At 35.3% G+C, this 27,606-nt stretch overlaps 2 protein-coding genes across 2 annotated transcripts in view; both read left to right on the forward strand.

The window, feature by feature from the left end:
- LOC140341152 (zona pellucida-like domain-containing protein 1) overlaps positions 1-10,345 on the forward strand; it is an 11,899-nt gene extending 1,554 nt beyond the window's left edge. The window contains 8 exon segments of the mRNA XM_072426704.1: positions 3,216-3,403; positions 5,088-5,160; positions 7,210-7,301; positions 7,975-8,061; positions 8,459-8,618; positions 8,657-8,786; positions 9,166-9,201; positions 10,254-10,345. Of these exon segments, the coding sequence (XP_072282805.1) occupies positions 3,216-3,403; positions 5,088-5,160; positions 7,210-7,301; positions 7,975-8,061; positions 8,459-8,618; positions 8,657-8,786; positions 9,166-9,201; positions 10,254-10,345 (858 nt within the window).
- Positions 10,346-14,453: 4,108 nt separating this feature from the next.
- On the forward strand, positions 14,454-25,303 carry LOC140341153 (zona pellucida-like domain-containing protein 1). Its single transcript, XM_072426705.1, has 11 exons — positions 14,454-14,466; positions 16,035-16,127; positions 16,903-17,129; positions 18,731-18,918; positions 19,825-19,897; positions 20,558-20,655; positions 21,031-21,111; positions 22,178-22,349; positions 23,226-23,355; positions 24,353-24,382; positions 25,122-25,303. The coding sequence occupies exons 1-11, from the start codon at positions 14,454-14,456 to the stop codon at positions 25,301-25,303; spliced, it is 1,287 nt and encodes a 428-aa protein (XP_072282806.1).
- Positions 25,304-27,606: the final 2,303 nt, after the last annotated feature.

Below are 27,606 nucleotides of genomic sequence, written 5' to 3' on the forward strand. Positions count from 1 at the left end.
TATATATATAGCAATTATAAGGCTGAATGTCAATGTCTGATATTCGACATGGGATACTAGACTCTTTATTAGAACTTCAGACAGTCTATGTCATGAACTGTACAATCTGAAGATTTTAAAAAATTGTCACGCATATATTTGAGAATTAAAAATTTGTAAAAACCAATTTGACTGGTTTTCAAACAGAATTGCTCAGCACTAAACACAGCCATCCTGCTTGGCAGAAGAACTGTCTGTAGTAGGGTTGGAAAAATACTTTATACATGAGGCCTGCTCCGTGAATTCAGCCATTTACAATAATGTCAGCAATAAGCTTTTGATCTAAAAAAAGGCTGGCCTGGTATACGGTGTATAAGGTGAACGTAGTTTAAAGGTTTTGCAAAATTTATATTCATACCAAAAGACACACAAATATCAAAAGAAATTTTCTAGAGTTGGAAATGGGTGCATGATTGCCTCCAAATGGTCCTCTATGATTCACAGTGGTCCAAGATTCAGACTTTTGTGTATTAATTCCGTAGGGCATTGTGAATCCTGAGTGAAAGTTGTGTAAATCTTAGGGTAATGTATTTATGTATTTATCCGTAGACTTTAGTGTCACCTAAACTACTTTTTAGGCTGACAGGCTGGTGTGCTTTTCTAAATGTCAACATTTTTAACAGAACGTTCCCCTAAAAAGACCAAAGCTTTCCAAATGTTGAAGTATTGGTTTGTATTTTGGCTACAATAAAGTACTGTCTGTGGTAGGTACTTTTTTTTTTTTTTTTTTTTTTTTTTCAGGACAGCTTTTCATGAGTCTTGCCACCCCTCTGTCCAAGCAGTACTGACACTGGAAAAATAAGGCCATTGATTGGAATTGAATTGAAATCAATTGAAATTTTAGTTAGTTGGTAATTCCAATGGCATGATATATATCCTTTTAGGTGTTATGTATTACTTTACTGCTATCTGCTGCCCCATCAGAGATATTTACCAATACTTCATGTCTGATGAAAATGGTTTCAACAGACAGGAAGATGCACCATAATCCTTTACTCAGTATATGTTATCGTCAGAAGAAGGCAGCTTACAGTGTTTAAGGTGGACCTGCCATCACTCCAATACATTTTTTCCCATATGTCCCCTACCTTTGTGGCGTATATGATATGGCTATTTAATATTATTTACCAGCTCAGCAAATCCTGCTTTGTTGTCTTCTTATCCACTGTACTTTTGGACACATACAGTTCCATAAGTATTTGTACAGAGACAACTTTTTTCTAATTTTGGTTCTGTACATTGTCACAATTAATTTTAAATGAAACAACTCAGATGCAGTTGAACTGCAGACTTTCAGTTTTAATTCCGTGGGTTGAACAAAAAGATTGCATAAAATGTGAGGAACTAAAGCCTTTTTTTACACAATCACTTCATGTCAGGGGCTCAAAAGTAATTGGACAAATTAAAAATCTTAAAAAAAAATGTTCATTTCTAATACTTGGTTGGAAACCCTTTGCTGGCAATCACAGCATGTAGTCTTGAACTCATAGACATCACCAAATGCTGGATTTCCTCCCTTTTAATGCTCTGCCAGGCCTTTACTGCAGCGGCCTTCAGTTGCTGTTTGTATGTGGGTCTTCAACAAGTGAAATGCATGCTCATTTGGGTTCAGATTAGATGACTGACTTGGCCATTAAAGATTATTCCACCTATTTGCTTTAATAAACTCCTGGGTTGTTTTAGCTGTATGTTTTGGGTTATTGTCCATCTGTATTATGAAACGCCTCCCAATCATTGTGACTGCATTTAGCTGGATTTGAGCAGACAGTATGTCTCTGAACACCTCAGAATTCATTCGGCTGCTTCTGTTCTGGTGTCACATCATGGATAAACACTAGTGTCCCAGTGCCACTGGCAGCCATGCAGGCCCAAGCCATCACACTGCCTCCGCCATGTTTTACAGATGATGTGGTATGCTTTGGATCATGAGCTGTTCCACGCCTTCTCCATACTTTTTTCTTGCCATCATTCTGGTAAAGGTTGATCTTGGTTTCATTTCTCCAAAGAATGTTTTTCTAGAACTGTGCTGGCTTTTTTAGATGTTTTTGAGCAAAGTCTAATCTAGCCTTTCTATTCTTGAGGCTTGTGAGTGGCTTGCACCTTGCAGTGCACCCTCTGTATTTACTTTCATGCAGTCTTCTCTTTATGGTAGATTTGGATATCAATACGTCTACTTCCAGGAGAGTGTTGTTCACTTGGTTGGCTGTTGTGAAGGGGTTTTTCTTCACCATGGAAATGATTCTCCGATCATCCACCACTGTTGTCTTCCATGGACGTCCAGGTGTTCTGGCTTTGCTGAGTTCACCAGTGCTTTGTTTCTTTCTCGTGATGTAGATTTTGCCACCCCTAATATTGTAGCAATTACTCGGATGGGTTTTTCTGTTTTTGCAACTTAAGGATGGCTTGTTTCACCTGCATGGAGAGCTCCTTTAACCGCATGTTGTCTGTTCACAGCAAAATCTTCCACATACAAGCACTCCCCCTCAAATCAACTCCAGGCCTTTTATCTGCCTAATTGATAATGACATAACGAAGGAATTGCCCACACATGAAATAGCCTTTGAGTCAATTGTCCAATTACTTTTGAGCCCCTGAAATGAAAGGATTGTGTACAAAAAGGCTTTAGTTCTTCACATTTTTATGCAATCTTTATGTCCAACCCACGGAATTAAAGCTGAAAGTCTGCAGTTCAACTGCATCTGAGTTGTTTCATTTAAAATTAATTGTGGTATTGTACAGAACCAAAATTAGAAAAATGTTGTCTCTGTACAAATATTCATGGACCTAACTGTATATGGACCGGCATCTTTGGTTTCTTTGTCCGGCTGTCTCCCTGCTGCTCAGAGCCAGCTAACTTTTATTATACCACTGCACATGTGCAAGATCTGCAGACTATAAATCCAATGTCCTTAAGCCTCCCTGGATACTAATGTTACACATCTTGGGATGCTTCAGGACTAAACAGGCCTGTGCAGTGTAATGTAAATATAAGGCTGGCCAAAGCCTACCTAATCCTTGCCTAGGCAAAAATGTAAAGTTTCATATAACTAAGCTAAAACACAAAATCTAAAAAATTAACTAGGCTAAACACAAAATCTAAAAAATCTTAAGCTATTAGTATTATGCACAATAAAACCATTGTGTATTTTGTTCAACTTTTTTTTTTATGTACACAGATTTTTAATGAAGCTGGCAGTGGAGTATTCGACTTATATTCAAACATCCAAACAGTAGTCATCTCTGGATTTGTGGATTCCATGCCAATAACAGAAATGGGTCTTGTCTCTTACAGCACAAACTTACACTATAATTTTTCTTGCCACTATCCTATGCAGTACCTGTTGAACAATACTGAACTTTTAACGTAAGTATATTTACCATATAGATCTGTATAAAGGTCTTACAATTTTTTGGATTTTTTTTCAAGATAGTTATTAAACATTTGGCCAAAATTACAGGATGTAATATATCCCTCTAATTTATATAGTTAAAGAGTATTGTTTTTCTTACAGAATATGGTATAAAGATATATTAGACAATTGTGCCCTTCCAACTTTTTGGCACCAGTTTTGAAAAGGTCCTTTTCTTCCCTTGTATACAAAGCCAGTTCTATACAGACAGGATTTATTGGGTCTGGTGTGGGGGAACCTGAGTGGCCTGCACAGATTTCTAATCTCAGCCCCGACCCCACCAAACTTGTTTAGTATGATAGGTAGGTAGTACCAATGTTAAGCCAGTTCTTCTTGTCCAACATTTGCACCTAACCAAACTCATTTCTGTTTGGCTAAATGGCCACAAATTAGTAAGGACACACAAATTAAGCAGCACATTTGCATCAAACATTCACTGTAGCTGGATCATTTTGGTGTTATAGCCCCAATTAAAAGTTTAGCTAAAGTTGCATTCACTGCTTTATAAACAATATTTGTGTAGTATTTTAAAAGTTCTAACTAAGGGGAAATACTGTGACTGAAGACATCATATTTTAACAACTTTTACAAGAGCATATGGTAAAACATAAAATTTTAATTTTTCTTAAAATTAGCATCCAACCTCTATTTAATGAATATTTTAAAAGGACAGCTGCCCTACTGAAAAGAGGACTTGGACTTGGCAGCAGTTTACAGATTGCTATATTTTTGCTTAGTCTGCCCTAGTTAATGTTAATTAGTTGTTAAGTAATACAGCGTTTATTGGAAAGCCAGCCATTTTGATCAAAGTATCTGAAATGTCTAGACATGTAGACATGAAGCTGTGTTGGGAGCCTCTAATTCCATAAAGTGTTCTGTTTAATTTTGTTTAGGATAACAACAATTTTTAGAGAGCTATATTTTTATAGTTGTAAAGTGAGTGACATTTCTCCTCCCTTTCAAACATAATTGCAGCCTGGTATAGCATACAATATTACCCTCTCCAAACCCTCATTTTTAGTATCTGTTATCTTCTAGCCTTTGTCTTAGAGTAATTCCTTCTATATAAAAAAACACAACTGCCTCTACAATACAGTAGTGCTGGAAGCAGCCATGCATGTTTGGGTCATATTCTGTTCAGAGGGAGGGCTATCCATATGACAAATATATATTTGTCACTGGCATCTCCTCTCTGTACATCAAAGAAACAACCTCTTCAAATTGGGGATCCAAGACCAGAAAACTTCTGGCTAGCTATGGCTACATAAAAAGTAAAGTTAATTCTATCAAACACAAAAATTATGATCCCAGTAGTAATAAAGGTGGGGCAAATGCCTAGGGACAGATGGAACATTTTGACTATAGTTAAATTTTAGGTCCATATGTCTAGAGATTAGCACAACAGAAATAAGTATATGAAAAAAATAATATAATAATTCCTCAGTGTCAAGCTACATTGGAGGGGTTTTCTATCGTCTCCTGTCCTTGAAACATTAAGACAGGAAGAAGGAAAATCTTTTCTGAGCAGAATGCAATCACACACAAAAGGTTGTTCTCCATCATAACAATAACAAAACTCTCCAGAGTACTATAGTCTTTGTGGGCACAATTGATGTTTTTTTTTTCTCTTTTTCTTAGATCATTTGGATCTGTAGCTGTTAACACCAACAATGGTAGCTTTATCAGTACCTTACGGATGGAGATTTTCACTGTAAGCAAACTCACTTGTATATTTTTAATGTAAACAAAAAATTCTAAATTTAAACGTATATCAGAGTATCTAACCTGAAAACAATGTAATATATTGTATCTTACCAGTCCTTAGATGTAGCGGCTACATTAATTTCATTTTTTCAGGATAATATTTTCAGCAACTAAGAAAATCCCAGTTGATCCAGCCAGAAAATAAAACCACTATTAATGTTATATTTCGTGTGTAAACTACTAGTGCCATCTGTGTAATGAAGATGAATCAGGACAGACATTTTTTAAAGTGGATCTTTCACTAAGAGTTTATGTAAGCTGCCATTCAGACCTGATTTTATAATACTCAGCTGGCCTAGTTGGTTCTGATCCTTTTCTTTTAATACCTACTGACTCCCTGATCCAGAATGAGTATGCAGCTCAAGTGTTCTGCTAATTGTCACAGTGATCTGTCTACTCATTTCAAGTGTGACAAAAACCACTGATATCATCAGTCAGTCATCAAGATCAGCTATCCATCTAGGATATTAGCATTCTTTGCAATGAGCTCAGTAATGGCAGCTTTCATCTTCTCTCATTTATAGGTTACTTTAAAATCCAACCCGTGCAACCATCAACAACATGGTGCTCTATACACAAAATCATATTCCCAAAACTGTGAAACCTAAAACTAATAAAAAAAAACTCACTTTTATTTCATTGGCGAGAACTGTGATATTGCTAGGCATATATGCTATCTGACGTCTCTTGATGGTTATCACAATCTAATAAATTGATCCTTGTGGAAGAGTACAATGCACTTGTTGGATATTCGATCAGTATTACAATTGTTTTCACCATTATATCCTATATCTAAAATATCAATCATGACACAAAAAGTGGTTTTGATTGGAACACAATGACTAACTAATCAAGAAGAAATGCTAATAATAGTATTATTGATTGGGTGATCTGTCAAATCATACTTATAAATGATTAAGATATTGCAAACTAAACGTAAAAAGTTGCACTATTGGAATCACATCACTTCTGATTCTAATACTTCAAACGTTCCCAAACTTTATATGATATGTTATATTTTAAGAAAGGACTATTGTGGTCCAAAACTGTTCCATATATGGTATGTAACTAGAAGGCGGGAAATACGCATGCAATTTTGCTGCAACATAGAACAGGTTTTTAACAAATGTGCAAGCAATAAGCAAGATAAGAACAAGTGAAAAAAAAAATACCAAAGATACATATAAAGTATTAACTTCGTATGTATCTTTGAAGAGGATACATCTTCGCTGTATCTTTGAACCCTAGTCTGGAAACGTATGTTAATGTTTGAAGAAGTAAAACAAATACAATCCAGGTAGTCCCCAGGTTAAGGACATCCAACATACAGACAACTCCTACATACGAACCGGGCTTCCGTGGACAAAAAATCTTTTGCTAAACAGCTTGTTTTTTTTTTTTTTGCATATCAAAGCACAGCTTGCTCCAGAAGTTAATGAATGTCTAGGCTCCATAAAGATTTTTTTTTTTTTGCTTTGTTTGTGATTAACTCACAGTGAGGATTTTATATAGTAACTGACACCACACTGCCTAATAATATGTTGAGATAAACATCTGTCCTAATAGCATTTATTAAAAAAATGTATCTGTTCCGCCTTTTTAGAAATTCAACTTAAGAACAAACCTTCAGTCCCTATCTCGTATGTAACTCGGGGACTACCTGTATATATTTGGATTGATGCTTGCCATTACAGAGGACATTTAACATTCACTGTGGGGGGAGTTTCTTAACTCAAGATAAATATTTCAGCAAACTTGGAAAAAGGGATTTATGGCTTTAGATAGATTTTAGTCTGCCAATATACTCCAGTGAAGTGGAATCCACAAATATTTGCATTATAACAAATTTTTATGTGTTTGTCAATGACCACCCGGAAGAAATGATTTATTGCAGTTCAATAGCTCAACAGTAAATTATTGTTTGTTACCATTCATCTGATTCATTGCCAACTGTAGCGTTAAAGTGCTGTAATAATTTCTTACCTGTTTTTAATAGGATCAAAGTTATTCTACTGCGTCAAATCTAACAGTTTATGGTTTGAAACAAACAATATATGTTCAAGTAAGCAGTAATAACACAGCAACAAGGTATGTATGCTCAATATAATAATGAGTAAAAATGTAATTTTGTAAAGCATGTATGCATTTTAAAAGGTAACATTTCTGTGATTCCATAGAAGTCTTGTTGCTAGTTCCATGCTCTGTCACTTGATCCTAATTTAGAAAGGCACAAATTGGACCAGATCAATTCTAGGTTTGCTGCATCACCCAGCCTCACTGATGAAAGTGTATCCTCTCAGGCCTTATGTAAATATGCATTACCCTCTACCAACCCATTTTTCATCAAAGTATCTATAAAATGAAAAAAAAAATGGTTACTGGTTGCTTTTAAAATGAACCAAGATATATATATTGGCGTGTGTGTGTTCAAATTTGCTAAATAGGATAAACAGGTTTTGTAGATTATGATACATGAAATAAATTCAGTGTCAGGGAGCTCAGCTGTCAATTGCTTTTTTAAGGACTCATTTCTCCAGGGAGTCCTAAATAGAATAGGAAAAAATCTTTTTTTACATGACCTATTTATTACATAGAAAAAAATTACTAAAGAAATAATGTAACTTTTTCTAAAAATATTATTTAGGGTCATATTTGTAGGTGTAAAGGTAAATATGAAAAACTCCCTTGATTTTCAAAGCGATATATATATGTAACATTTGGGGATATACAGTTTAACAGTGTATTTCTTAATTCTTTTCAGCTACAATGTATTCCTGGATCAATGCTTTGCTACTCCATCCCCTTTGGTTTCACCTTCACAAAATGACAGCTACAATTTCTTCACAGGGTAATTGTCCATATTACCGGTATATCTTATGTAGTAAAGAAACAAGCAACAAAACTACACATATAATTTCATTGAATGTTGTGAAGAAGTTGTGATAGAAAAATAGGGAATAAGGAAAATATATGAATATGGCTATATTGTTTTTAGTAGAGAAAAATTGAATTCTACCTAATTTTTATATTAGAGAAGCAGATGTACGAACCTTTAAATTTTAGTCTTCAGTATACGTTTATTATGTTATAGATTTTTTTAAGATGTTTTTTGTAAAACCAATGAAACACTCTATAACCTTACTTAGGCTGCATTATGACTATAAATGACTCTTATAGTACTTATAAAAATCTTTCCATTTCATAGTGTCAGTTATATAAACCATATTTTTTTTTTTTTGCCTCAGTTGCTCTGTAGCAGAAAAGGTTTCAATTATTGCCAGGGGAGTGGACAAGTTTGCCCAATTCAACTTCCAGTCTTTCCGTTTCGTGCAGCACAGTGGACAACCAACATCATCAATATACTTGCACTGCTTTACAAGACTTTGTGAACCCGACAATTGCCCTGTAAGTTATCCCCTAATAGAAATGCTTTTTTTTTAAAGATAAAAATGAATATTTTTTAATTTGATATTTTTCTGAAGAAATGCCCAAGCTCAAGAAGAAAGAGGGAAGCTAACTCCGGCCGTACCATTGATCCAGTTGTTGTATCGTACGGACCCCTTTTTGTTACTGGTAAGGATTTTGTTTGGAAGCTTTGAAATCTTTGTGTATCGGTGTTCAAATTTTTCAGATGTTTTAACCAATTCTTCCCAAATGTATTTTCTCCCATTTACTATTGAACTGCCTGGACTTTAAGATAAGATCAAAAGTAAGCAACCAGCTTCCTTAGATCTGTTGCCATTATAGACTGTTGTCAATAATCTGGTTGCAGTTACAGCAACCACCATTGTTAATATCATGCTGTATGCTGAATGACACAATATAAACTCCAAAGATTGGTGTACTTTGGTAATCAACATCAGTCATTGTCGAGTATCTCAGATTTGATACTCTTGATACTCAAAGTCTTTTGCACAAATTTCTTTACTCTTGGCTTTTGCATATTTTGCAGAAAAGGCAAGTCAGGTGTCTGGTGTTTCCAGTAGAGGTAAGGATTTCCATTTTTTTTTATAAGCAGAATGTTAAATAAAATGATAAAAACTGTGACATTGACAAATTTTAGAGCATTGTGTCACTGCTATTCTCTGTAGTGTTATAGACAAAGATTGTAGGTAAAAGTTAACTTCAGTGCTTTGTCTACCTGGAATTCCAAATCCAAACAGACTTTGCCACACTTTCTTATTTGGAGCCTTAGAGGGTATATTGAAGGATAGAACAGCCAGGGCTGTGGAATCTGAAGCAAGTATTGGATATCTGGAGTTGAATTATATGGTTGAAAATATGCACCAAATCATTTGAAATTCAACATTAGATCTTAGTGGAGCTGCTCACACTAAAGGAAAATTCTATAGTGCAGATCCAGGAAACAATGCCCAAAAAACAGAAACAATAAATAAAAAAATGAATAAAAAAAGGGGCCAAAAGACTATGAATTTATTATTATGCCATAATGGTACATAGAGCCAGCATGTTTTAGGGGCAAACAAATACTGCTCACCAGGACTTGATTAATTACTGAAAGCTGATGCTAAAAGTATACACATTGGGAAAATGGTTGCCTAAAGGGTTTAGATATAAAGACAGATCATACAGTTGCCCTTTTTGTCAGCCTTTTGTAATAAAATTAAGTAAGATAAAAAAAAAAAAAAAATTAAAAAATGTACTGACTCCACTGCCCTGGGAGCAGCTGTCCATAACCTAGGTGAAGGGGCAGTTCTGGAAGTGACACATGGGGATAGGATAACCACCCTAATTTTTATGGTTACACCAAGGGAAGCGGCAGGGCTTTAAAAATCGGTGTAACACCAATGTATGGATTTGTAGGGGCAAGTCTCAAAGCTGTTATAATATTCCAGGAAGTAATAAAGTAAAACTAACAAGTTCAACTGTTATGTTATAACCAAATGTATTACTGACTTTGTCTGCAGTATCAGTATTGTATCACTTATAGACGGAATATACAGAAGTACATCTCATGGCAGACTGATATCTCATGACTTTTGTATATTTTAACAAATGTTTTCTTTCCACTGTCTGTAGGGACAAATCAGTGGTCTGAATCTCAGGGAGGTCCTCTCATGGCATTCATCATTGCTGTAGTTTGGGCCACAATGTCGCCACCAGCTTCCTAAAAATGTTTTAATCTGCTTATGAATCTGATTATCAATAATCAATGCAATGACAAAAACTGAATTATAATGATTACCAAGCCTTCAAGTTATTTTGTAATAATAAACACAGAATATATCACTGTTTAAAATTTTGCAATTGTGATTGATTGATGTACACTGTTCTTTATCCCAATCTTTGTAAATAAAACTATTTAGCTGGATATTGTGATTTTATTGTGTCTATATATTGTAAAGCTCAACTGACTAAACAGTTTTTGTGTGGTCTGGAAATACCCAAGGTGACCAATGGTTTAGCTTCCATAGAGTCCATATTAATATTATGATAAAGTCCCCAGTAGACTTTCTTTTTCCAGGAGTGTCATTTATGACATTTACATACACTTGTAGAATGCCATTCCATCAAAGAGAAACCATCTGTGAAATCTGCTTAGAAACCAACAATTGTTGAAGTGTCAATCTACTGGTTTCCTGCTATAATCGGCTGCTTTTCTCTTGCAGAAGTGACTATTGGGCTTTCTGTAGGATATTTAAGAAGAATACTGTGGTTTTCATGACAACTTCAGCGTGATCAAACCATACTTTCCAAATTCTGAGTACAAAAACACCCTATAAACGCCGCAATAAATTATAATTATATATACCAGAGATTTTAAAAGAGATAATTGCATTGCAAACATATTTGTCCTAGGCTAAGTATAGTGATAGCAATTGATGACCAACAGACTACAGATTTCTCACCCTATATACAAAAATTTGCACAAAATTAAAAGATGCTGGAATTTTAGATTTGAAATTTGACATCAAATCTGGTGGAGCAGCTTACACTTCAGGAAAATTCTATAGTAGAGATCAGAGAAACTATTAAAAAATTGAAAGATTCCCAAAATTAATCTTGTGAATGAGTCCAAAAGACAATGAATTTATTATTATCCCAAGGCTACACACAGACAGCATGTTTTAGGGGCTAACATCCCCCCAGGTCCTGATGAGTTGCTGAAAGGGACACACTGAAAGTGTGTATGCCAACAGTACACACAATGGGAAATATCGTAGTCTACAGATTCTAGCTATAGAGATAGGTCAGTGCAGCAGATTTTTTATCAGCCTCATTGTAATAAAATAAAGTAAAAAAAAAAAAAATAAATAATTAAAAAAAAAAAAATAGTAACCTAAATCTTGATGATGCATGGTCAGATCACCTAGCAGTGGGAGTTGCCTAATATTAGAAGGAACAAACACAAACTAAGCCTAGTTGCTGCATGCACTGCATTTATATACCGCTGTCCATTTACCAACAAAATATCTTTAAATTACCACGCCACGAAAGAGCTACATAGGCACCCATAAACTTTGTCACAAAATGTTATTTTAGAAAAAAAAATTGAATTCTTCCTTTACATACTGACCTCAAAGAAAAATGTATAATCACATGTGATTAGCATATACAACAGGAGTCATGACTATGTAAGGTACAACATACTGTACAAGGGTATGAGGTACAGTGGTCAGAAATATGATTAATATAGAGTAATTTGCAAACAAACATTTTTTATACATAACAGGGTCAATAACCTTGGGACATATATTCATTCACAATCCAATGTATATGTATCTTTTGGTAATACAAATGTTTATTAAACAAATTAAAATATAAACACATTTACATGCCCCAATAATCAATCTATGGTTTGCTAAGTTGTTTGCTTAAGTTGGTTACTCACCTCTGTTTCCACATTTAGTTCCCCGATTGGACAGATAGGTCAAGGGGTCAGTTCTTTATTAAATTGGATTGTGAATGCAAATTGATATTAAGGGATGTGGCATAATTGAACAAGTTTGAAAAATGAGTGGAACGTCTTTCGGTCTTTAAATAATTTGTTGAATATAGAAAGCAGCAGTTGGGACTATATATATATACACCATACAACATAGGATTTAGTTTTCAATAGTTAGGATGATGTAATATACAACAAAAGTTCTTTGGTCAGGAGTATGTAGTGTATAGAGTACAGTAGTCTGGACTATGTAGCACCTAAAGTACAACAGTCAAGACTACTCAGGTGTCTTTGCCTTAGACTTCTGATGTCCAATCTGCTGCCTGGGGACTGCATGTGACCTTTTGGCACCTAATGTGTGGCCCTCAGGGCACCTGCAGATGACCGAAGTCTGTGTTTTTTTAAATAAAAAATATCTAACTGGAGGATTCGATATTTAAGACTGCTGTCTAAATAGGTTTTTATTTGCTATTCATCCTTTTACTTTTTCATGTTTTTACCTTTGATTTTTTATCATGGAATTCACTGTAGCAAATGTGGCACATTATGTTTAAGGGGGTCACAGGGAGAACATTTGTTTAAGGACTGTTGGATAGGACTGTAATACCAGTGACCCTATGGAGTCTCATGTAACATGCCTACAATATAGTTGTCCCCAGGCCTACCATCAGAAACTTATGGGTCACATACCAAGTAAACTTCCTAGACATTCCTCCCCACATCTAAAAGTTCCATCATTGCAAACTTCAAACTCTTTTGATCAGCACAGGTACAGACATACCTTGTCCCCCCAGCGACCCTTTTCTCCCCTAAGGCTTGTCCCTAGTGTCTAAACAATTCCAATAGCATGTCTGGTGTCTGTGACCATCCTTTGTACCATGTCTACAGTCCCTGTCCATCTTCTAAAGAATGTTTACACCCTCTCTCCACCTTTTGAAGAATATCTTCAGTCTCCCACCATTCACTGTACAATGTCTACAATCCCTGTTCATCACCTGTAGAACCATTTTAGTCTCTGACCATCTCCTGTAGTATGTCTGCAATCCATGACAACTTTCTTCAGCATTAGATTTATGATATTTAATGTGTGGCCCTTGGGTGATCCCAGGAGCTGCACTTAAGGCCAGCTATATCATGTAAGATGACCACCACCGCTCTGGACAAATTTGATGCCACAGCATCAACAAAAACAGTGTAACATCTAACAAAGTACAAACTGTTTTGTAAAACAATCAATTAACCTCATGTAAAAAGAAGTACTTTGTAAACATTGTAATAATATTTGATATTCTTTAAAGTGAGCTATCACCACATTCACTAAATTAAGTGAATTGTTCATTGTAAAGTAATAATTCACCTTGGTAAGTGAACAGTCTAAATCAACAAATAAATCAGCTCCTTTAACTCACTAATTAGTGAAATATAGTCAGAGTCTTCTGAACTAATTACTTGTCTCAGATCTATGATTCAGCATACTAGTCAGAAAACTTGCCTTATTACAGGTTCACTATGAAGATTTAAAAAAAGTGTCTAAAATTGTGTATATGACTCCCACAATATCTTTGATTACTATATTGATGTAATGTGCTGCAAAACTGTAAGCACACAAAACTTTTTTTGGTAAAGAAGCTCTAGTTCTCTTTTTATTCATCATGCCCTTGGCACTGCAGAGAAGGACCATGGCTCCCTGTGTGAGAATATTGGTTCTTGTACAGTTTTCTGACAATCCTTAACAGAACAGACTCTACAAACCTCACGTTACCTTCTCCCATGGCACAGCCCTCCTCACTCACCTCTACACAAATTCATATTAAGATATATCACTTTTTCCAGAAATAAAGAGAGTATACCAATACATAAATAAGGTGTCCTGTTCTTTTTTAATATTCAGTTTTAATAAATACTCATATTACTTCCCTATAACCAAATACATTTGTACCACAATCTTTTTGGTATGGTCCTAAGGGTAGAAATAACATTTACTTGTTTTTAATTCGTTGTTCATAAGAATGTTTATACACAATACCAACAGATAGCATGCTGTATTCGTGCGCCCATAGTCCATGAGAAAATCCATCCAAGTGCTCACAGCCATGTTCCCATTTAACTAACGTTACATAGTTTTAGAACAGCAGATTCTTATGTGGAAACTTATCTGTTTGCTACTTATTGTCTATTGTGTTTCTGAAGAGAAAGCTGTTGGGAATGAAATCTCAGATGATTTACAGTTAGAATATGAGTTGCTACCTGAAAATATCACTTTACCAAATCCATGGTATAAAAAGCTATGAGGGCTCATGTATATATTCATAAACAGATTCACAGCCACAAAAATGTCTTCGGCAGGTAAGGAATATTTCTGCTTGATAAGATTTTAGAAAGACTTCTTAGATAGAGTAAACAGATAGACAGTGAAATAATTCTTATTATTGCATTATTATATAGACACAACTGCATATCTTTGCTATCTGCAAACCTGTAATTAAATTGGGACATGTTACAAGTCAGATAGCAAAAGGCTTCATAACATTTATTTGGATGTATTAGATATTTTTATTGCAAATGTTAATTTAAAGTTTAATCATACCAGGTATAGAACTTTGTGTCATGACAACTGTATTTGGTTAATACATATATAAAGTTGGTAATATAAATTATGTGAACTCTTTTATTTCACGTTTACAATTAATATTCACATTATGAAAAACATTTATGGACACCTGACATTTAAACATACATTACAAAACTGTGGGCGTTGATATACAGTTTATTGTGTTAAAGCAAAGGCTTTTTGTATATAGAGTAAGTCTGTGAGCATGTGTGCCCATTCAGCCATGAAAACATTTGTGAAGTCTGGCAGTAGTCTTGTGTCTGTACATCAAACTGCTTTCTTTTGTCTATGACAGCGGTTAATGTTTTATGTGGCAAAGGGGACCTCAGCTTCAATCCCTGACAACATATTGGTTGCACATAATTTGTAAATCAGTATATGTAATGTTGGAAACTTCAGACATTGGGCCTGATTTATTAAAGTGCTCTAAGGCTGGAGAGAATACAGTTTCATCAGTGAAGCTGGGTGATCCAGCGAACCTGGAATGGTTCTGCTTCAGGGCTGAAAACATTTGCTTACAAATAGCAAATTAATTTTTAAGAAATCCATTTCTTGTTTTCTGGATCATCCAGCTTCACTGATGAAAGTGTATTCACTGAAGAAAATTATGGTCAGACACAGGGGCATGTGATGGGTTTGGTTACAGACTAGAAATATGATGTAGAACTAATAACTTGGGTATGAGGGCTGCACAACAACTATCAGTGTCCACATGTTCCCTTTGGGCCACAGGATGGATACCAGAGGTCTATAAATTCTTGAAACCATCTCACAATAAACAGCTTGATATAATCTGGTGGTGTCATTAACCCCCTGGCTATCTGAATAATAGGTATTTTTAAATGGTAAAGCTGTACATTTAAAAATACTTATTATTTCAAATTTCCCGCCTGGTCCAGCCCCCAGCCGCACACTCACATGGCCCGGACAGGCCGGCATCTCCTTCACCTGGCCTTGTGTCCCCAACTCCCTTGTAATTCCAGCCTGAGTGTGACTTGGGGTTACCGCTTTTGGTACTGAAAATAACCCAGAGCCACACTTGGGACTACCGCCAGGGAGGTTAAATGTTACACTCTGTGTTTATCACTTCTTGACTGCAAAATGTTCTGCAGCATTACCCTCTCTCTGTAATGTGGCAAGACAGTGAATGTGACTGATGTCCGCAAAGATCTGCGAGAAAGAAAGGAGACTCTAACGATTGAAGCACATATTGCTTGTTTACTGTTACATCTCAACAATCTCCTGATAGCGTCTATATGTTTTACCTACACTACACTTTTTACACTAATTATTTCTCTTTTAGGTGTAATAAACTTAGCTGTTTTAGTTATCTTTGGTTTACTGACAAGAAATTGCCTGGGGTTAAACTGCTCATCTCTTTATGACAGGTATCCAGGTATGTACCATTGTTGACTATCTATCTATCTATCTATCTATCTATCTATCTATCTATCTATATATGTATAACTATTACCATTTCAATGCAAAAGTATCAAACCATTGGCCTAAGTGTACCGCTGGTGACATGAAACTGGTGGTGCTTATGCTTTGGGACTTTGTATAAGCTTATGACCACCAGCAATTATTAGTTTACTGAACTCTGTGTCATCTGATAGATGAAGGATCACTGATCACATTCTTACAGACTCTGAATTTAGTTAATTCTGAGTGCGGGCATTTGTAGTTTTGATAACTTTTGTGAGTTTGAAAATATGTTGTATCATTTATTGATTTGTGTGAAGAATGGAAATGCTTGGCAATCCAATGTCTAACTTTAGGACTGCCTACAGGCCAGGACTGTCATGTAAATAGCGTCATTTTCTGGTCTTGGCCCTGGAAGACAGGAATTGTACATTTATGTGGTTTGTCATACCGAAACGGGGCAGCAAATGGGTTACACAAACTCTAGCACAGAATAAACTTGGACTTGGACCTGCAATAAACCACAGTGTTCTGCTGCAGACTCAACTGCTCCCATTCATGTGAAGTATTCTGAAGACTTTCCCTTGAATGTGAAATTCCAAAATCATAAACCATAATAAAAACAATAGATAATTCTTTATACCATAGAATCTTGGGAATGGGTCGTTGATGTGTAAGTAAAATCTTCATTTTCGTTGTGTTTAGTAAGTACAAATACATTTTATGTTCTTGTTTCTCTATTCTCTCAGTAAACAGTGATCTTACAGTCACCTGTGGTCCATCCAGCATTCTACTGTCCATCATTGCTTGTCCCATTCAGTACGCCATGTTTGACCCTTCAGCTTTGGCTCTTAATGGGAAACACACTGGAAATTATTGTATGGGAATTCTTGATGATAAGGTTGAACCTCCAGTTGTAAATTTTGAATTCCCAATTAATGATACTACACAAAATTCATGTGGAAATTTTATAACGGTAAGCATTATAATAGTTTTATACAATATGCCGGTATTTGTCATAAAACAGATATTAAAAAAATATAATTTACCAGTAAAATTCTTGCCTAAGTAACAGGATGCCTGTTTCTACACTTGGCAGGCCTTCTCTCAGTCTCTTTATATTAGTTATATTAGTTTTCCTATGGTATTGTAAGTCCTAACAGCTGTCACCTCCTGTATCACACATAGGAGGTGGGGGGGGGGGGGTATTGGGGGTAAGTAGTGAGGGTCTAGAAGACAGAAGAAGATGGGTAGGGAAGTTTGAAAAGAAGGGCAAGCTGAATAGCAAGTGGAAGACTATTCTAGAGCGGAGGAAGTCATTAGCAGGAGGAGTGAACAGAGAAGCTAGAGTTGTATTTTTCAGATCAGAAAGGTAAGTGGGACAAGAACTATGGAGTAATTTGAAGGCAAAGCAGGTACCTAAGGTGAAATGGAAGCCAATGACTAGAACTACAAAGAGATGCAGTGGAAGAGGAGCAGTGGGAAGGATGGATGAGTCTGGCTGCAGCATTCATAATAGATTGTAGAGGAGAGAGTCAGGTTAGTGGAATACCAGAGAGGAGGATGTTACAGTAGTCCAGACGAGAGATGATAAGAGCATGTACAAGGAGTTTGGTGGTCTCAGTGGACAGGTAGGGGTGGATTTTGGAGATGTTGCGTAGGTGAAAGTGACAGGACCTGGAAATGTTTTGATTAATAGGGGTGAAGGAGAGGGCAAAATAGAAGGTGACACCAAGACAACGTACCTGAGGGGAGGGATGAATAACAATACCTAATGATAAGACATTCTTCTTGACACACCTACACATTTATAGAAATATATTTATTTATGTATCTCCTTTCATTTAAATGATAATGACAGTTCAGTGATATGTAATTTTTACTAGAAATAGCCCCCTTTCAGACTGCAGGATTAGCTGCTCCTGAACAACCCAGTATGTGCTCAGGAGCAGTTTTTGGAGCCATTCACAGTGTTTGACAAACACTTTGTTGTGTGGTTTAATGTGTTGGTGGTGTGGTCCTTTCTTTAGAGAAGAAAAAGCAACTGCACAGCTAGATGCAACACATTGCTTCCAGAATTCGTAATGCAATGCAGCACAAAGTGGTCTCTAACCGCTCCCATACAATAGAATAGAAGTGGTAGGGAGTGTGATTGAGCATGCGGTACAAAGTTGCAGTTTACTGCAAGTCTACGCCTGTGGGTAAAAACACACTTCTCTGAGCAGTTTTTTTTATGAGGGGACAGTGATTCAGACAGGTCAGTTTTGGTTTTGGCCTTTTTCTATGGTTTCCTTTGAGGTACTGTAAGGTTAAAACCAGGGTAGTTTATGTTTCCTTTTATTGTTTTCATTTACATGTATGCTCAGATGATATAAGTATGTATTTTAAAACAGAAGTTATTTATTGATTGATTTATGGTTTGTTTGGTCATACTGGTATATCTGATCTCTAGCTAAGATCTATGGCCATTTTAAAAATTCACATAAACGTTTTAGCAAATGTGCAATGTGCATGTATTTATGTATGCACTATAGCTGACTCAAAAAATGATCACTTAATAGAAATATTGTTTTACAGATTGAGAGCAGTAGTGGAACTGGAGACTTTCAGCAATTCTCAAATGTACAGACAGTGGTCATCTCAGGATATGTGGACACTCCGGTGTTAACAGATACAGGCCTCATTTCTTACAGTACTAACTTAAACTACAGTTACTCCTGTTACTATCCGCTGCAGTACTTATTAAACAACATTGAGCTGCTAACGTAAGTACCACATATGCAAAATATATATTTTTAAGCCACCAAAAAAATGTCAAATATAAATGGATAAGATTTTTAAATGTATTTCATATTATGAGTCCCAACAGTGTCAACATATCAAACTATGAATACCTCTGCCCCCTACTTATCTTTACTTTGACAGCTTGCCTTCACTTTCCTGAGCATATTTAAACTGTGCTTGATATACATTAAAACATATATATATAAATATATATATTTATTTCAAATATTTGTTATACATATATATGTAAGTGTATTTATGTAGGGTAAAAATTCTGTTATTTTTTTTTTTTTTTAGGTGAAACACCTTTTTTTAAAAAAAAAGTGTGCAGCACCGCCCCCCTAATTCACGGCCGCCTAGGCGGATAAGAATGAATGGGAGTGCAAAGTCTCCCGGGATACCTACGTCAGGCATCCCGGGAGGCTCTTGGGGGCTCCTTCTACGCATGCCCGTGCATCTCGGACATGCGAAGAAGGAGCCTTTTTGCTCCAAGAGAGATGTGCAGTGAGATCGTCAAATTTTTTTTCACCCTTTTTGTTTTTGTTTGTGTTTAGAGTATACTTCCTCTTTAAGCTTGTCAACAAGTTGCACTGTAACTGTAGACAAGAAAAAGGAACAATGGAGACATTTGTTATGCTTTAATCCAATGTTCTTAATGCCAAAATGCCATGTATGATTATTCCATTTTTGCTAAGTACCTATACAATTACAGAAACTCGTAAACTGCTAGAACCAGGCATCCTACATGAATTTAGCTATAGTACAGATATAGTTTAGGAACAAGAATAAGACTACCTTAGCAGGGTTATATAGGCAGAGTTTTATTAGTTATATTACCAAAGTTAATTACTGCAATATTGATAATAATAACATAAATTTACTTACAGGTCCTCAGCAAATGTTGCTGTGAACACAAATAATGGTAGCTTCATCAGTACCTTAAGTATGCAACTATATGCTGTAAGTATTCTTAATAGCATTTTAATTAAAATCCATCACTATGCATATTGCTTCTATTTGTAATTGCATATTATATGTACAAGAAGCTCCTCATCTGCCCCCTGGGTTCCTCCTGTTATGTGCACTGAAGAATCAATGTAAGGTTTCAAAATTCCTATTCCGGGATTGTTTGACCAGTGTCCAAATTGAAGCAAGAATAACCAGTGAGAGTAGAGCTTACCATTTGGATATGAATTGTTACTGGCAGAAGACTGTGGTGTTTTCTTGATTCTATATCTTAATCAACGTAATTGTTGCCTCTTAAAATATACCTGTCATGATAGAAACATGGGGCTGCCATTTCTGGGATATCTGTCTGGTTGTGTCTAGTTTTTATATTTTTTAAATCAGTAATCTTGATCAAACATGTACCAAAATAAAGCCAGAAAAATGTCAGAATTTCTTATTTCTACATCTGTAGGAGGTCAGTTAGTGTCTCAGAGCCTGAAATTATCAGCAGAACAACTGCCAGGCAACTAATATTTTCAGAACAATCAGAAATGGCAAGCTTACAGAATCCACTGATTAAAGGTTCTTTTCCAGGATAACACTGTAAATGTAAAAATACCATTGATTCATCATACAAATCTACATTTCTTTAATAACTATTGATTTTGGCAGGATGAAAATAGTACCACACCACTTCAATTTAATGGAACTGCCCTTCCACTGAAAAAGAATGTATATGTTGAAGTTGCAGCCATGAATTTAACTGCAAAGTAAGGTCTTGTTTCACTACTTGCCCTAAATGTATTATTAATGTAGAATATAATGGCCCTATAGTATACATAAACATTCTAAGATCAGTGTTAGACCTTATGCCAGGAAAAAGATCTTGTCGCTGCATTTAATCCACTTTGGATAAAGAGATGCTGCATACTTACTAGCCTGTTGTATAGCAGATCCTCAGCTACACCGAGCTCACCTATGGCTCACTTGGTATGTCACCTACAGCATTACCCACAGAATGAGTTTAGTTTACTTGGACCCTATAATGATATGTGTGATATAGTACAATAGTAATAGTTATACAGTATTACAAAGCCTGAAAAAGCATGAAAATCAGATTTTTATTGTGCTTTTCTTTTATCTAGCTTTAATGTTCTCCTGGATGAGTGTTTTGCAACCCCATCACCACTGTCTACAACTGTTGATAAATTTAGTCTATTGACCGGGTAAGTTTCATTCAGTGGCTTTTTTCTAAAGGGCGACTGTAAAGATGTATGTTTACGATAAGCAGGCTCCTTTATTACAGTTTCAACTATTTGGCAGCATTGGCTAGTTTACTGAAATGACACCCAACGGGTTTCTCTTGCCTGTGTGCTGAACTAGCTGTTACCTTCATGGAAATGGGGTGTGGGTCCATTCAAGGCCCTAAACAAAGCACATGTTGATAGTGACTCATTTACACCATTGATTAGCAATCTTGGGGCAAGTGGCAACATCAACATTTTTCTCATATTGTGCATAACAGTGCTATCCATTGTGATGCCAAAGGACTTCAGACCATGCCTGGTCCACAATTCACAAAGTATATATCAAGAGAAGTCATAAAACTTTGCTAGCTCACCATAGATTTATTAGGAATGCAATTTCTACAGGGGTAACAACTAAAACCTTTATAGCATATTTTGTGGATCAAGGTAGTAGTGGTTATTATCTTCAATTGGACATATTCTGTAGTGTTAAAGGGGTTTTACACCTCGCACAATTATGCAATTAGAACAAATTGATCTTTCAGACCTTATATTCCATTATGTTCTTGAACAATCAACACCTGTCTTAACACATTGGGGTTGACTTGTTAAATACTTAGCTTAGTAAATAAAGTGATGATTTGGCCACTTAAACCATCCAGTCATGTGCAGTAAAGGTAATTGAGCTACTCTTGTGGCTATAAAATCTGGTTTAGGTTCCTGACATTTATGAGAACCAGGAAAGCAGGTTGGATAAGTTTAAAAAAATGTTTACCATTACATACCAAATTCATTTGAATGTAACTATCAATGTCCAGGTATACCATGGCCTGAATAAAAACAGTTTTTTTTTATAAGCCTATAGTGAATATAGTAAGTAATAACAAAAACAAAGCTAAAAAGTGAAGAGGATAAAAATATATCTGTTTGATTACCACACTTTACCATAATAAATTCAGTTTGAAAATCTTGTTTTTGTCTCTTATTTGGAATTTTAGTACAAGAAGCATATTAACCTTCATGTTTATTGTTGTGTTTTGTCAAGGTGTTTACCAGCAGACAAGACCAAAATATTAACAAATGGTGAAGGAAAATCAGCTAAATTCAGTTTTGAGACATTCCGATTTGTGGAGCACAGCGGTCTGCCAACATCAACCATCTACATTCACTGCATAACAAGACTGTGCCAACCTGAGACATGTAAAAATTATTTGCAGGTATGATTATTCCACTGTATACCCACTGGGTCTTTACTGTTGTTGTTGTATATTTTTTACCTTTGCTTTAAAACTGTTTTAGCAAGTTTTAGCAGTGCTGCTGGTGTCACCAGCTCCCAGATATGCCAGCTACAATGTTTGTATCTGCTATATCCTCTCTTTTTGGCATTGAAACCCTAACAAACATTTTTAGCAGTCATTTTTGAAGTGGAGATTTTTTTCATTCGTTAGGTAAGATGTACACAATTTAATGACAATTACTTATTTATAAGAAATGTAAACTGAACACATTTAATGTTAAAAACAAAAAAAAAATGGTAAGGGTCAACTTTTTTAAAATACTTTTTGCATTATTGGTTTCTAGAACAATCACATGATTGTGTCATTACACTTTGAACGCTCTGGTGGCCATCCTGGAGCAAAGTAGAGCTCATCCAGCTTTGTCCTACTTTTCATCATGGCATCAAATAAAAAAAAAACACAATGTAACTCAGAATGTATCTGATTGTAGAGCTGTGCCAACAATGCCATTGGGCAAATTCATGTCTTAACATATTAGGGCTCATTTTTATTAAATTGATGCAAACCAAGAGTTTTGTATTTACCTGAGTGCATCTCCATGTATTGCCAAAGGAGAAATTAAGACCTTCTAAACTGAAAGAAAAACTTATAGTTTGTACCTGTCTCTTACATTATATACCCAGAAATGTGTACTCCTTGTACCTAGAAAACTTTGACTATATTTTTGATATCTGGGGCTATGCTTTTTTTGTGAAAGGAAATTGATTTCTTCATAATTGCTGCAAATCTCTCTACAATATGGTGACAATATATATTAGGTGGCAATAAATATTTTGTATTAATTGAATTATGTAGGCTTGCAATGGTGCAACCACAACAGCTAGTCCTGTAGCAAGAAGGAGGAGAGCTGCAGAAGTGGCAGCAACCCAAGGAACCACAGAACAGGTCACTGTGTCATCTGGACCTATCGTCACAAAAGATACAGGTTAGAAAAGACATATATGTATTAATGAAAGTTGTGTTTTTTTATATATAGGGGTCATTTCAGCCCAGGCCAATGTACCCACTGCTACCCATTTTTACTCATAAAATGATATGATACCTATGTTGTAAAAAAGATCAGTGTAATATGTGGTATGAATTCCATTTTTTAAAGCATTATGACTGTTGTGTTCTTCAAATATCCACTGGACCAAGTACATCATAAATTCACAGTGTTGTTGCATATCTCAGACTGGGGGAGGGAGGAGCAATACTATAAGCCAATCAGATCTTTATTATTTTTTTTGTACACGGCTGCTAGTCAAAAATTTAAAAACAAAAATTTGTGAACCCGGGTGACAATATAGCAGAGTGTTGCTTTTTTTTTAGTGTGAGTGAAAAGCAGAACTAAATCCCAGGGATACTCACCTGTCCCCATTCTGTTGCAAGTGCTGCCATCTTCTCCCTTCTTCTTTTCCGCAATCTGATCTTCAGCCATATAGATTGGCAGGCTGGGATGATATCCAGAACTTCAGTACAGGCTCATTCAGTTCATTCAGTCCCAGGACTTACAGGGGAAGGTGTCTCTGACAACCAATATTGAGCATGTGCAGATCAGCAAATTTTGACAGATGGACAGTAATCAGGCAGGTAAGAAGACTTTTTTCAGAAGGGACATCACCTGTCCCTTTCTGCAAAAAAGTCGTAACTGATCACACATTTTTAAAGTGCATATAGACAGATAGAGACCAAGATGTATTGCTTACCTGCAGAAAAAGAATAAGGAAGGGTGGGGGATCAGTGACCCAGATATAAAGTTTAGTACAAACTATCAAAACAAAATTGGAGATTCTTTGGCTGGTAAAACAATCTTCATACATGTATTTGAACATTATATGTAGTTGTCTCTCTGCAATACATTCAATTTCAATGTTTTAATAATTATTACTGCATAATGGATAACCAATTTCTTCAATTTTTGTCCTCTTGTTTCTTTTTAGAATCAACAGACCAAGTCCTGAGTTTGCCAAGTAGTAAGTAAATATTTTTAGTATTTTCACTGATTTTCACCTGAGGCTAGCTGTATACAAACATTCATTGTTTGACATTTTATGGATTCCTTGTTGCACTCATCTAACTTAACAAATTGAATTTCAATTGTCTTGTAAGTTAATGATCTTAAGAATAATACTTTTATATTCAATAATGTAGGAGATCACTAATAAAACATGTTTAAATATCCTAAAATGACAAAAACATCCCTGGTTTGGCAAAGGAAAAACAAAAGACATTATACCAGTTTTGTTGTAATTTAAAGCTTGGTGGTCCCCATAGCTTCTGTATCCCTGATACCCTATGTCTGGCCTATGGATGCCATTGTAGTAAGGTGCCCATTTCCACAAATTGTTCTAGGTTTGTGCAATGCAGACAAATCACTGCAATATTTTTTCATATCTGTCCTGGTAGAACCGACTATTCAACTTGAAAAAGAAGGTCTTCAGATAAAGTGTAAATTTAAATGAGGAAACCTAAAGTGTATCTAAATCAAAAACACAAATGTAGTTTATATATAGTTTTTCTTTTTTTATTTGGTGATCCTACCAGTAACACATTTCTTGTTCTGGGGTAATAAGACTCCCCCATAAAAGATGTTATAGGGGGTTATATTATGTTTGCTGTGTGATATGCCTAGCAATCAGTTATTTTCCTGTAAGGTGGCAATGAGATATAAAAAAAAAACCATGATGGTATTCTGTATTTTTTTTTTAGGTGGGTCAGAGGTGAAGCAGCTGGAGGGAACTTTAACTGGACTCATTGTTGGACTGGTCATTGCTATAATATTAGGGGCTGCTTTGGCGATTGCAAGTTTCATCCTTTATAAAATGTCAAGACTCCGGGCATCTCAATCTGAGAAGAAGGGAGTGGATAACTTCACATTCAGTGGAAAATAGGCATACTAAATAATCATATATAATATAGTAATATATGCTGCAAAAATGATTTCCTTAAATCACTTTAAAATATGAGAAATGTTGAATGTATCTCCTGTAATCTGTGTAATGTAATTTACTTATGAGTTTTAATATATGAAGCAAATTAGTCTGAATTATTCTTCCACATAGCAATGATTACTTGTATGATTATCTAGATTTATTTTATTATTCAAAGCTTTTTAAAATAAAATATGAACTTTGATTAATCTTTTTAAGATTGTTATTTCAAGTAATGGTTTTTTTTTTATTCATTTTAAATCACTATTCTGCTTGTTGCTAAATAAAGAAATTGACATTGAAAATAATACTTTTGTGAGCTTGTGTATAACTTATTTCTATATTACATTCAAAAACTGTCTAAAAATGTCTATAGTATTGCCAGGTCAGCACAGTTGGTTTGTGTCTAAATGAAAAAGATTCTGTATTGAATTTATACTTTTCCTAAAAAGGTATTTTTTCAGAAACATTTTAAGATTTTGAGTCTGACGTTATATTTTTGAGACAGAAGTGACTTATCTCTACTCCTCTGATTTGTTCTAACATCCATTAGGTGCAAAAGATTGTAAATGAGCATAAAGAATTAAAGACAACCTTTCCTTCTTCCCTATGCCCTAGTTATATTCTCTATGTGATCACATTACCAAAGCACAAGAAAAAAGTGTATAGATTATTTGCATGGTGGACACCCAATCTCAGCAGAGGTCTATTGTTTTTTTCAAATTACCATACTTGTGCATTTATCAGCTTTTAATTAAGGATTTAATAATAGCTGACAATTGCCATAATTAAAGATGGAGCTTTATGCATTCAGCAGGCAACTGACTACCAAAAAAAAAGAGAAAAAAAGTAGGTTTCTATGGTCAACTGGTCAAGGAAACAGGCAACCCTAAACCCTCAGCAATGGATTCAACAGTTCAAATACAATAGTATTGTACTAACAAAGGCTAAAACGACTAAATTTATGCTGATAATCTAGCAATTTTCAACAGTTTTTCATGTATTTAACCTTATAATCACTTCCTGTCTTTGAAATCTGTAGGATTAGCCCAATTAAAATCACATTTCTTTCAAAATGTAACAATGTTTTTCATCAAGCTTCTCTAAAGATACCCAAACAAACCCACAAGAAAAAATAATAACCACTTTCATCAAGGCCCAAAAAAAACCCTCAAAAAATATTGCAAAACAGGCTTATCTGTCCTCTGCCCTGGTAACTGCTAGGTTGTGGCTCACCCTACCATCTAACAACCCAATGGAAGAACTAAAAACAACCAACGTTGGCTCTGCCCTGGGTCAGAAATAGGAAAAAAATACAAGGTGTGGGTTTTGGAGGTTTTTGTGTAAATATATAAAAGCAACAACTTTATTTAAACAATGAAACATTAAAATAATTTGTTTTATAAAAGTAACTGATTTGTACATAAATCATATTGTAAACCACATCACGACCTCCTGAGAAGACAGTGAGGTTAACAATTATTAGGTATCTAAATTAATCCAGTAGATGGCATTACCATTCTGTAATTGGCATTTATATTATGTTTTTTTTAATTCTCAATGCATTTCACAGAACCAGTCTGCTTCTTAAGGTTTATGACAGTTGGGAGGCTGTTAATCAACTGGACAATAAATATTCCAATGCCATTAAACCTAAATGTAACGAGTTGATAAGGAGGAGCAGAAACAACCAGCAACCACAAGTCAGACCAGGTACAGTGTATCAATAATTTTGGAAGTGGATTTCATAAATTCCCAGTGACTGGTAATGTTCCATCTTAAAGAAAGTAAAGGTCATGAAAATCAATAAGTGATATGCAAAAGAGGAAAAGAATCCAATGATCTATATATAAAACTAGATGTATGTGTTTATGTGCGTATGTATGTGAATATGTTCCACCATCATTCGAAAACGCATGGAGACATTTTAACCAAACTTGCTATACATATGACTAAGACTCATGTGAGTGCACCAGTCATCTTTGTACAGCTCTGTGCTATATGTTAGAGCTTTTTTTGGATGTATGTAGTATGTGTGTATTTTTACATACTTTTTTTTAGACTCTCTTACAAATTTCTGACCTGTTATAATGCCTTTGCGAAAGCGTAAGGCAATTGTCCGAGTGCAATCACGGGCAAAAAAATGAAACAACACCATAGACAAGAAAAATCACTATAGCTTTATTTGATTCCTTTTCCTGTATAATAAAAGATTGCAATAAATAAATACCCGGGCAACACTGGGTTATCAGCTAGTTGGTAAT

Source organism: Pyxicephalus adspersus, chromosome 11, assembly GCF_032062135.1.
Source record: "Pyxicephalus adspersus chromosome 11, UCB_Pads_2.0, whole genome shotgun sequence".
In the NCBI taxonomy this organism is placed as follows: domain Eukaryota; kingdom Metazoa; phylum Chordata; class Amphibia; order Anura; family Pyxicephalidae; genus Pyxicephalus; species Pyxicephalus adspersus.